Genomic DNA, 11,993 nt, shown 5'->3' with positions numbered 1-11,993 from the left:
TCCTGGAACTCACTTTGTAGACCAGGCTGGCCTTGAACTCAGAAATCCGCCTGCCTCTGCCTCCCGAGTGCTGGGATTAAAGGCGTGCGCCACCACGCCTGACAATATGTTTCCCTTTTAACTCCAGCTGTGGGATATGGGGCTGCTTCAGACTATCCTCAGCAGCTATGATTTGCCTCGTGCTCTAGCAGGGGTGTGACTCTGCCAGCTGCAGATAGTTTCTGTGATTGTGTGACATTTAGAATTCTAGGGACTTTTCAGAGGGTATGTAAATGCTAGAGCCCTGGGAGGCAGGGTGGGTTGTTGATTGTTGGTTGTTGTTAGTTGTGGTTTGTTAAACAGTCATGCACAACAACAACAACAACAACAACAACAACAACAAGAAATTAGATATCCTGAAGACAAAGATCAAACTTGCCCAAAGTTACTTGATGCCCCTAATTAGCAGGAAGTAGATAATGATATAATGATAATATTGCCCTTTCTCTTTTTAAAAATATCTATCTATCTATCTATCTATCTATCTACCTATCTATCTATTTATCTATCTATCTAATGTTTGTGAATACACTCTTGCTGTCTTCCCAGAAGAGAACATATGATCCCATTACGGATGACTATGAGCCACCATGTGTTTGCTGGGAATTGAACTCCGGAATTGACCTCTGGAAGAGCAGTCAATGATCTTAGCCAGTGAGCCATCTCTCCAGCCCATATTACCCCTTTTCTAACCCAACTTTCCTCTCTATCCTTTCTTCTCTCTTTTCTAGTGTTAATGGGGTTCAAAGGGCAGAAAAGGAGTAGAGAAGAGGGGAAGAAGAAGGACCCATAAAGTAGCTGAAGACATTCTGGACTTCTGATGTAGTGTGCTGATAGACCTCATGATCCTGTAGCTAAAACGTCTTCATCCTGATGTAGTTATCTGCTCTGGAACTATGATCCAAAATAACCCCTTCTCCTTGTGTTGTCTTCATTAAGGTATTTTACCCAGCGACAGAAGTCAAACATGTGCAATCTATTGTTTGTGCTTTTAGCATGAGTGTAAGTGCCATCAATACAAATGATCAGGCTATGGTGTATCTGCAAGAGTCAGAGCTCTTTGCTCTCCAAGTAGTTTCGCATCAAAGATTATCTCCTCATACCTTCACTCTGAGCACAGATGCGAACATCCTTGCATCTTCAGACACACCTCCAATGTAGAATTTCTTCTGGAACACTGGGGGGTGATCGTTTTCATCCTGAATCTCAATGTACACCTTAGCTGTATTGCCTGGAAGACAAGACATATCTTTGTTGGTGACTTTTTTTTATTGGCATACAAATCACTAGAGTAATATTTACCATTCTTTTCAGTAAAGGGATGCACACAACGTTTTAGTAGGTCGTTCCTAAGTGATACCTAATTCTAGGTCAAGAGGATACAAGTACAAATGTTACCCTTTCACTTTATATTTGCAGCACTAGGCATTCAATCTAGGGCCCAGTAAGTGCTGAGCAAGTGTTCTTTCAGCGTACCTGATCTCCAACTGCCACCTTTTGAGTTGTAATGCCATAGTAATTTACTTTCCATTTTAACTACTTTAACTTAGTTTCCCTTTTGTGGTCATAAATAAACCACCCAAATATTCCTGAATGGCCTTACTAGACACAAGCTCAATGCAAACTAGTTGGCACTCAATTATAGGTCATGTTGCTCTATATGGCTTTGATCTATATGGCTCCTATATTTGACTAATTAAGATCTGGAGAATTAACTTTTTAACTTGTGTACTTACTAACACACACTAATACACAATTGTGTCTCCTAGGGATGTCAGATAAGCTACTCCTATAGATCTCTCATCAACATGGCTTCCTAAGGAAGACAAGGAGGATACCAATAGACATGTTAACCTATGCTAATCTGGGAGGGGGAAATCTCATAGTGCTTTAAAACCTAGACAAAGCACTACAGGCAGCTAAGGATGCTATGAGATAGCAAAGTAGTCTTTCTCAGGGAGGACCAACACCACCCCTGTCCTTACTGGTTATCCAATACTAAGTGGTCATCCCTGAAATTATGTATACACAAATACCATTATGCTGACTGAGCAGATTTATTTCTATATCTAAGAAATATCTATATCTATATGTAGATATAGTGTATTTACAATATATAAACAATGGTTTAATTGAATATTTATATTTATATCTATATATAGTGTTACTGGACACTGGAATACATATATAATATTTAATATATAATTTATATTATATATAAATGATTTTTAAAAGACCACAAATTAGAGAGAGAGAAATATGAGTAAGGAATCATATGAGATCATTTGGAGTAAGGAAAGAGAAGAAGGAAATTTTGTAATTATATTATGCTATAATTAAAAAATAAAAAAAATTATAAAAGTTCTTTATTTGGGGCTCTTTATAATTACTGGACAGGATGTGACAGGCTCTGCTCCAGGGGGTGCAGAGCCATCTAGAGATGGAACAGTGAGCTAGTTATTATCATGCTCAATTTTAGAGGATTAAGATAAATAGAGGTTACTTAGTGGGGCCGCCTCCCCAAGGTAGGTGGTATGCCCGAAATTTGATGATCTCTGACCAAAGAAGATGAGGCCTTATATGTACCAGCTACCACCACTGTCTCCATGGAAACAAAGCAAGTTTACCCATCCCAGGAAAGGGCAATAAAAGGACAACCATTGGATGTAGGCACTATTTTAAGGTTTATAAAGCACCCAGGGTTCTTCGTGCTTTCATCTTTGGTTTTGCCCATTTCCCTTGCAGTTTGCACCATTTCTGACTTGCTCAATGATTTTTATCTCCATTTCTATCATTCCAACCCCCAAAACATGTTTTTATTTCCCACAGAGACCTTATTACTTTCTGAAATTGGGCTTATCTGGCATCAGGACAATGTGTGTGAAGTTCTTCTCTGTACTGTATACTTGATCTGATAACTTCTTATTGGATAAGTAAATGAATTAATAAATATTAGAACAGAGTAATAAATCCTGATGTTTCTTTTTTTAAATTATGGTTTTAGCATAGTAACCCTCTCTAGGCTTATCCCACCTCTGCTGTGGCCTCTGAGCTACATGCTATGGACATATTTACAGATGGCAGCATCAGGTAGCAATGTCAGAAGGTCAGACATCTCTGGGCTTATATAACTTGGGAGAGACAGATTGGAGGTGCAAATCTGAGCCTCTTCTCTCCCCAATTTAGTCTCATTTCCTAATTTACCCAATGATATTCTGATTTGTTTTCAATTTATTATAAGAGATGACACTGTTAGAATTCAAGACCAATTAATCACTTTTTAAAAAATATTTTTTTAATGCTTTGAAAAAGTCATAACATATAAAATGCATTTTGGTCAGATTATCCTACAGCTACTGACAAAGACACAAAATAATTTAAAACTGCAGGTAGCTGATGGATTCCATTTGTGTGTACGTGTGTCGTATGTGTGTATGTGGTGTGTATGTGTGTGTGTTGTGGTGTGTGTGTGTTGTATATGTGTGTATGTGGTGTATATGTAATGTGGTGCATGTGTGTGTGTTGTATGTATGTGTGTGGTATGTTTGTGTGTGTTGTATGTGTGTGTATGTGGTGTGTTTGTGTGTGTGGTGTGGTATATGTGTATGTGTGGTGTATATGTAGTGTGGTGCATGTGTGTATGTTGTATGTATGTGTGTGGTATGTTTGTGTGTGTGTTGTATGTGTGTGTATGTGTGTGTATGTGTGTTGTGTTGTATGTGTATATGTGTGTGGTGTTGTATGTGTGTGGTGTATGTGTGGTATGGTATATGTATCTGTGTGTGCATGTGTGTGTGTATATATGTCTGTCTGTCAAGGTAAGCCCAGCTGCTCAGCTTTCACCCAGGTGCTGGATGAAGGTATGAATCATCTAACAGGAGGAACAACAATTTGAACTAATCAGTATCCCCAGAGATCCCAGGGACTAAACCACAACTAAAGAGTATACATAGTGGGACTCATGGCTCCAGTTGCATATGTAGCAGAGGGTGGCCTAGTTGGTCATCAGTGAGAGGAGAGACCCTTGGCCCTGTGAAGGCTCTATGCCCCAGTGTAAGGGGTTGCCAGAGCCAGGAAGCAGGAGTGGGTGGGTAGGTGAGCAGGGGCGTGGGGTGGGGGAAGGGATTTTCAGAGGGGAAACCAGGAAAGGGGATAACATTTGAAATGTAAATACCGGAAATATCTAATTTAAAAAAAAAAAAAAAGAGCATGACAGTTGGTGCTGATTCTCTTTCTATTCACTTAGCCTTCAACACACTCCAGGAATTATAGTTCAGGAATGAAACTATAAATTATGTATGGTATGGAATTTCCCAAAGGTTTACAAATACTTTATGATAATTTATGTGTATATTGGTCTGTTTGCACGTGTGTGTACATGCACAAGCTTGTGCATTCCTGGGTATACCAGGAGAGATGTGCTCTTTAATCACCAAGCTATCTCCCAAGATATTTTTTATTTTAACTCTGGTAGTGTTCCTGTTAATTCTTAAAATAGGCCTGTGGTTGGTACATGTATCTAACTTTTATACCTTGATTGACAAAATGAATTAAACACAGCTTTATGGATTTATAACACTAACAATCCAATTCACAGTAACAGAAAACCTGATGGGTTTTAACTTAGGAGCAGAATTTAAATTGTGATATTGTAGGATTGTATTGGCTCACTTTAGAGTAACTGTTCATCTTTGCCTTGGTTAGAGTTTGTATTGCTTTGATAAAACACTATGACCAAAAGTCACTTGGGGAGGAAAGGGTTAATTTGGCATGTATTTGGAGAGTTAAAATTAACAGAACACATTCATTGGTTTGTTCTGATTCCATTCACTTTGTTAAATTCCGATGATTTGGGCCCTTCTTTTAGTATCTCAGCTGAATGTGTGCCTTCTATAAACCTAACAAAGAGGAACATCTTGACTAATTCATGAGTCCCTTGAAAGCTGTCTGTGAGGATTTCCAGGGGCGGGTGTGGGGGTGTTGGAGTTAAAGACTGTCAGGCCTCATCTGAGGTGACAATGGCTCCTGATTTCCAGGTTCTTTGCAGAATCAGAGCTGCCTGTTCATTTTCTGTTACCAAATCATTGGTGGGGTTCCCTGATTTGGTGGCATCTACATAGAGGAAATACTTCAATTCAGAAATATTTAACCATGCAATCATCTAGTCCTGAGGCTTTCTAGGCTTGCTCACAGACCTCTCTGAGCACAGCTCACCACACCAGTGTCATGGAACTTTTGGGTGAATTTTGAATTACTGCTATTTAGTTTTATATAAATTAGTAAATGTATAAGATTGTAACATGATAGCCATGTGTACTTAAAACAATTAGACATTGCTCAGATTTAAATATGTTTAAGTGCACATTTATTTTAAAAATGAGATCATTTAGTTATTTCACAAAAGACAATTTCCCTTTATGAATTGTAATTTAATATAACTTGACAATTAATTTTGAAATTGATGTTTACAATGTTATGTAAAACTACTTATGGTAGTCAAATATATACTAGTCTACCTCTTCATTCTCCTTCTAATTTTAGATAGATTATACGTAACCTTCCTTTGAAATTTATAGAACAGTAAACATTTCCTCTATAAACAAACTTTTGAACTATTTTTTTTTGCATTTAATTATTAGGGTACTTTGATTCTCTCCACAATAAGGTTCTTACAGATGGTAATTCTACCTTGACTACCTATTAGTGTGATTATAATACTTGAACTTATTGGTAATTTTTCCAGTGTTATCACCCTTAACCCCATTTTATTTGTGAAAACATTATTCACATTGATTTGCCTTGCTGGGGAAAGTAATTAACAAAACTATTTGTGGCAGTTTGAAGGAGAATGTCCTAAAGGCTCACATGCTTGAATACCTGGTGCCCAGTGGGTGATGCTATTTGGAGATATTTAGGGTTTGCTGGAGGACATATGTCACTGGGAGTGGGCTTTGGGATTTCAAAGGCACAGACCTTTCCCAGTTTACTCTATTTCCTTGCAGTTCAGACTGTGAGCCCTCAGCTTCTCTGCTAGTTGCCACGTCTATCAGCTCATCAGCTGCCATGCTTCCTGACCATGACGTTGATGGACTCCTATGGCTCTGAACTTTGCCAAGACCCAGCCTTGGCTTGGAGAGGGGTTCTGAGGAAGGGGTGCCTGGGAACTTCCAACCTAATGACTCGAAGTCAAATCATAGGACCAAGCTGACAACCTACCTTCTGCTTGAGACAGCTTTCTAGATTGCTTTTTCCCTTGTTCTCCTTTCTCCAGAGATCTCCAGATAGCTCACTCCCTAAGTTCTACTTGAGGCAGTTCTCCTTGCTAGCCTAAAGATTTCTTTGGACAACTCATCTCTTGCAGATCATAAGCCCACTTTTTTGTTCTATCTATCTATCTATCTATCTATCTATCTATCTATCTATCTATCTATCTATCTATCTATCTCTATCTATCTGTTGTGGTAATTTCTTACCCCAATAAGCCCATATAAAAACACACAACCATTTATTGTATTAGTAAGCTCTATGCCTAAATTCGGCATATCTATCACTATACTAACATATTCCCCAGTTATGAGATCCCTTGCTACTTTCAGCTTCTCTAGGCCATGTGGTTCTGTGCCACCTTTCTTCTTCCTCCATCTTTCTGAGACCTCCCACTCACAAGTTGGCTCACAGCACAGCTGATTTGTTCTTTTAGATTTGTGAAGCCCTTCATATAACTCATATTTCATCCTTCCCCCCCTCTTTTTGAGAAATTGTATCTTTTTGAACCCATGTTTTTAGAGTTCTTTCCCATAGCCTTAAGAGCTGTCCTGCAGGTCCCAGCATTTACCACTTCACTGAGACATTAGACACACCTTTGCATCCCAGCCTTACGCTATCTCTGACTATCATGGAGTCATTTGTATTAACGGGGGGGGGCATTCCTTGAAGGGGGAACGTAAAGTATGTACATTTTACATACAAACAAGCCTTATACCCACAGAAGACATTGACACTCATGGGGGCCCATGCCTGCTAGCCCTGTCCCAGACACAGGAACCATGTCATTCTGTCCCTACCAATGCCATGCTGGACCTGGCAGAAACTGTAGTTTCAAATAAACCCTTCCTTCTATAAGTTGCGCTGGTCATGGTATTTTATTGCAACAATAGAAAAGTGGCTAAAACAGAAGTTGGTACCAGACAGTGGGATATTGCTGTGATGGGGCCTTAATATGTTGTTTTTTGCAGGACTATTTGGGTCTTTGAACTTTGGACTAGAAGAGCAGATGAATACCCGTAGTGGAGCTAAATGGGACATCCTTGCAGGGATTTGGAAATTCTAAGAGCAATGTGGACTGTGGAGGCCCAACTCCAGAGGTCTCAGTGGGGGACAATTTTAATAACTGACCTAGAAATTCTTGCGATATTTTGGCAAAGAATGTGGATGCTTTCTGTCCCATCCTAAGAACTAGCCTAAGGCTATATTACAAAGTAGTAGACTAATTTCTTTGGTGGAAGAGATTTTAACATGGCCCAATATTAACTTTGTGGTTATTAATAATCACTCTTGGGTTCTGAAAGAATAGTTAATCCTGTGGGGTTTATGACAGTTCAGTAGATCAGGGTGAATTCTGAACAAACAGTTTGATAGTCAAAGTCAATAAGTTACAGTCTTGGCTGCAGGCATTGCTCAATTCCAATGATGACATTGCCACCAATGCTTGGGAGGTACTGCATGTCTAGAGCCCGAGGAACTGCCTTGAAGACATGCCCTTAGGAAAAACATCATTGATCATGCCAGAGATAAAAATTTAGGAGGTGTCATGGAAGAGAGAAGTTGGTGCTTTATCGGGAGAAGAAACAGGACAGACTTTAGATTTAAGTGTGGGCTATTAAGAGAAGAGAGAGGGATTTTAAGTGTCTTTCCAGTGTGTGTGTGTGTGTGTGTGTGTGTGTGAGAGAGAGAGCATGTGCATGTATGTGCATATATGTGCATGTAAGTGTGCACATGCATGTATGTGTGCATGTGTTCATACATGTATATGTGTATGTTTCTAAGCTTTTTGAAATTGCATTGCTCTAAGATTTAATTTATAACCAATTTCAATGATTGTTAAAAGTTAAAATATACACAAAAACATAAGGCTTGTTTCTCATAAAGAATTTCACATTTGCATATAAGATGGTGTGTCCAAGAAAAGTGTCCAAATATGGCTAAACTCAAACATCACGGGTATTCTTACCTAAGTAAATAGCATTTGTTTGTTGATTTTGGGTCTTAGGAAAGTGAACATTTTCTTCTAGCCACTCTTCATAGACCTTGTCAGCTATACTCAATTCTGGCTTCTCAGACAGTGGGACACACAACCTAACTCAGAGTGAGAAACCATTTTTTCTGTCCAAACATTTTCCTTCCATCTCTTCTCAAAAATATTCCGCAAATTTTGTTGATATCTGTTCTTATGATCCTTTTCCTTTTTTGTTTCTATTCTGTAGACAAAGCTAAAGTACTAGAGACACAGCACCTTATTTTCCCAGTTTGGGTTATTTAGTAAACCCTGTGTATCTAAGGGGGCAGCTTGCCATACACATAGAAAGACGGTTGATTGGCAATTCACAAGGAACATGCAGCATATCTAACAGAAGAATATAAAATGAATGTTGGCCAATAGTAAAAGATCAAAGTGTTCACCTGCGTGTGGAATCATTGGGATGCCTTCATTTGGATGCTTTTCCTTGTGGACGCTCAGCATGCACAGGGCCTTGAATTCCATACTTCACACATACTGGCTGTAAGGACTGCATTGCTTTTATCCCAGCCAACCCGGGGTTTGATTATTTTAAGGCGGAAGCTTGAAAGTAACTCTGATTTAAGTCAAGTTTGCTTTAAATTTCCTTGAACGTCTGCAAAAATCCCTTTCTTCCCATGTTGTATCTTTTATTTAAGACAGATCTCAAGCACGCAGTGAATAAGGATAAAATAAACTAAGAAAGGTGTTGAAAAAAAATGGATCAGAAAAATCACAGAGAGGCCTGACATGCTCCACCCTCCCTGTGGTTGGATCAGACAGGACAGTATGAGAATCACAATGAGTTATAGAGTTGGAAAGTGACCAGGGCTGCCCCTACAGAGTATTTGGAAATACACTGCTAGGTAGAGTAAGATGAGAAATTCCTTAATTCTCACCTCTTTCTGAGAGTTTTTTAGTCTGTTGTGGCTTCTCTGGTATTTATTTTCAGTAGCCAGGCAGCAAGAAAGATGGAGTATTTCAGAGTTTATTTTAATAGCTTTCTAATTTAGCATTGATGTTGATTTAATTAACCTTTGCCTGATTTTAATTGCTTGTATCTAAAACACACATCTTATGTATGTGTTTGCCTGAAAGGTTAATAAGCTGACTTAAGGGAAGAAATGTACATAACTGCTTGCCCCAGATGCAGGCATTCAGATTGCTAGAATGCCTAGTAATATATTTTAGCTAGGACTTCTGAAAAAAAAAAAAAAGGCAACACTGATGGGTTTATTACTATGATACTGAGAACATAATTAAATGAGAAATAGTCCAGATAATTAATTAAAGTCTGAATTTGTGTTCCTATTGTGTTCCTCTCTGGAAAATTATAAATATTGTATTACATTAAGTGAGAGTTAATTATGAAGAGTTATCTTTATAATCTATCATCAGTTTATCTACCTACCATCTCATCTCTCTATTATTCTACCTAATTTATAAATCTATTGTCTATTATCCGAGTACCACTTATCTCTATGTTTATCTCAATCTATTTACACATCAACTATCACCTACCCACTCATTATCTAGCTAGCCAGCATATGTAATTTTATATAGTTTTTATAGTAAATTACCATGAAATTGGTGTCAATATATTAATTTGTAACTGTAAGCAACTAAACATATTTAATTTTTCAGTCTGTCAAAAGTCTCAAGTTATGCTGACTGAGATATAGGCAGCTCTGAGGACCATTTTGGAGCCCTTGGGAATGGTTGTGTCTTTTATTAAACTTCTCCTTAATATCTCCTACATAAATCACAATTCTTCTTAACCTGCCAGTATGTCATTATTCCAGTTTCCAGAAGTGGGTGCTCTTTGCTTCCTAATGTTTTTCTTTAAATCCAGACTGGCTAGAGACGTCTTGGGGTTTAGCCAACACAGATCATCTTGCTTCTTTCTCTCACTCACAAAGACTTTTATATTTGTGTGATCTCTACTCAAATGTCTCAGAGCTCCTTGTTTTTCACTCACTACATCAGAGGAGTCCCTCAAGGCCAAATCTTCCCGAAGTCCAGAGGTTAGATTAGAGATCTCTTGGGGAGGGAGGCCACCAATCTGCTTACTATTGCTTTAATTTTTGTACATAAATTCCAGGTGATGTGTTTACAAAACGGAAAGATTTTAGCCTATTTTCAAATAACAAAGTTAGTGAATGTAAAGCTATTTTTATAATACAAATGTTTGCATTTTGTACCTTTCATTCTTGCATGAACATGACCAGGGATAGGACTATTGTTAATAGTTGTACCAACTTTGGGAACATTGTGGGTTAAATGCTTTTTGAGTGCTATTTCCATTTAATTTTGTAATAAAATCTTAAGGATCATTAATTGTCTTTATTTTTATCAATGAACATAATGGGGCTTAAAGAAATTGAAAAACATGCTTAAAATTATACAACTAGAAGAACCAGCAAAGTATTCTGACCCAAACATCTGATAACATGCACAAAATAATTTCATGTAGGGCTTCACTTAGGTCATTTTAAGATCCAGGAGAATATTTAAAACTCTGCCTTGTAATTTAGAAGGAATAGGGCACAGAGAATTTTGTGTCAATAGTTTTTGAAAAGGCATTTTTATGCATATAGATACCAGACCTTTTATTTTATTATAATTTCTGAAAACATAAGAAATAACATCTCACCGGGACATTTCCGAAGCTTTCTCAGTTTTTAATAAGTATATTAGAGGCTGAGGATGAAATAATGGAACAGAATTCAGGAAATAAAATTTACTTCTAAACTGCTTCAGAAAGATAGAGGAGGTAGTGGAAATGAATACTGTCTCTTTGAAGACATCTCTTGACCCACTTCCAAAAACAGGCAATGATTAAGGAACAATGAGACCTCCTATCCCATGGATCGAATTCTGCTCCCAAATATTCTTGCCCAAAACAATCAGATATTTATTAACACAGGATGGAGGGACCAAATTATGATACATGTACATGGGAGCTTCTGAAGTTTATTAAATTACTGAAAAATACCTAATGACAGAAAATATTCTGGATATTATAATAGAAAATGAAAAGAAATAGTTCAAGGTTTTTAAAAGAACCTACAGATGAGAATGCATGTATGTATGCATGTAGCTACAGTAAAATTGATTAGGAGAAAATATACTGAGCTTTAAGAGAACAAAAATATAGAAATGTAAATTCAATTTCTCTATTATATACATTTTATAATTTTATATAGTAAGTTTTCATTTTTCTAACTAAAAATAAATTAATGTTAATGAACAGAGGCAGAGAACCTCACAGATTTTAAACATAATACTCTCCCAAATATACAGTTATTCACAGTTATATAGTCAGTTAGTCAACTGCTAAAACCCTGTAGTGAGTTTGACCAGGCCCATTATGTGCATTTTACATGCAAAGAGGAGGCACTGTATAAATATTTACTTTTTGCACATGACTAAACTCAGGATAAAAACTTTCATTTTACTCTGTGATATAAAAATGATAGATTTGTAATTTGCTGCTTCACTTTCTTAAAGATGGCATTTCCAACTTATATGTGACTTACTTGTAAAGACTTAACCAAGAAGGAATGCATCAACAGAACAATGGCCATGCAAAATCCAATCGAATTATTCTTTAATCTGATTATCTTCGTTGAGTCCATAAATCACTAGCATGCAACATAGTAAATAATCAAATTTAACA

At 37.4% G+C, this 11,993-nt stretch overlaps 1 protein-coding gene across 9 annotated transcripts in view; it reads right to left on the bottom strand.

Annotated features, from left to right (window-relative positions):
* Positions 1-11,993, bottom strand: part of Pcdh15 (protocadherin related 15) — a 1,443,104-nt gene that overhangs the window by 93,756 nt on the left and 1,337,355 nt on the right. For all 9 annotated transcript variants that reach the window (XM_029482520.1, XM_021175219.2, XM_021175220.2 and 6 more), the window contains one exon: positions 1,143-1,270. In XM_029482520.1, coding sequence (XP_029338380.1) covers positions 1,143-1,270 — 128 coding nt within the window. The remainder of the gene's footprint in view (positions 1-1,142; positions 1,271-11,993) is intronic.

Source organism: Mus caroli, chromosome 10 (genome assembly GCF_900094665.2).
Source record: "Mus caroli chromosome 10, CAROLI_EIJ_v1.1, whole genome shotgun sequence".
Taxonomy (NCBI): domain Eukaryota; kingdom Metazoa; phylum Chordata; class Mammalia; order Rodentia; family Muridae; genus Mus; species Mus caroli.
The sequence above is the reverse complement of the archived record's forward strand: the minus strand, read 5'-3'. Positions and strand labels throughout refer to the sequence as shown.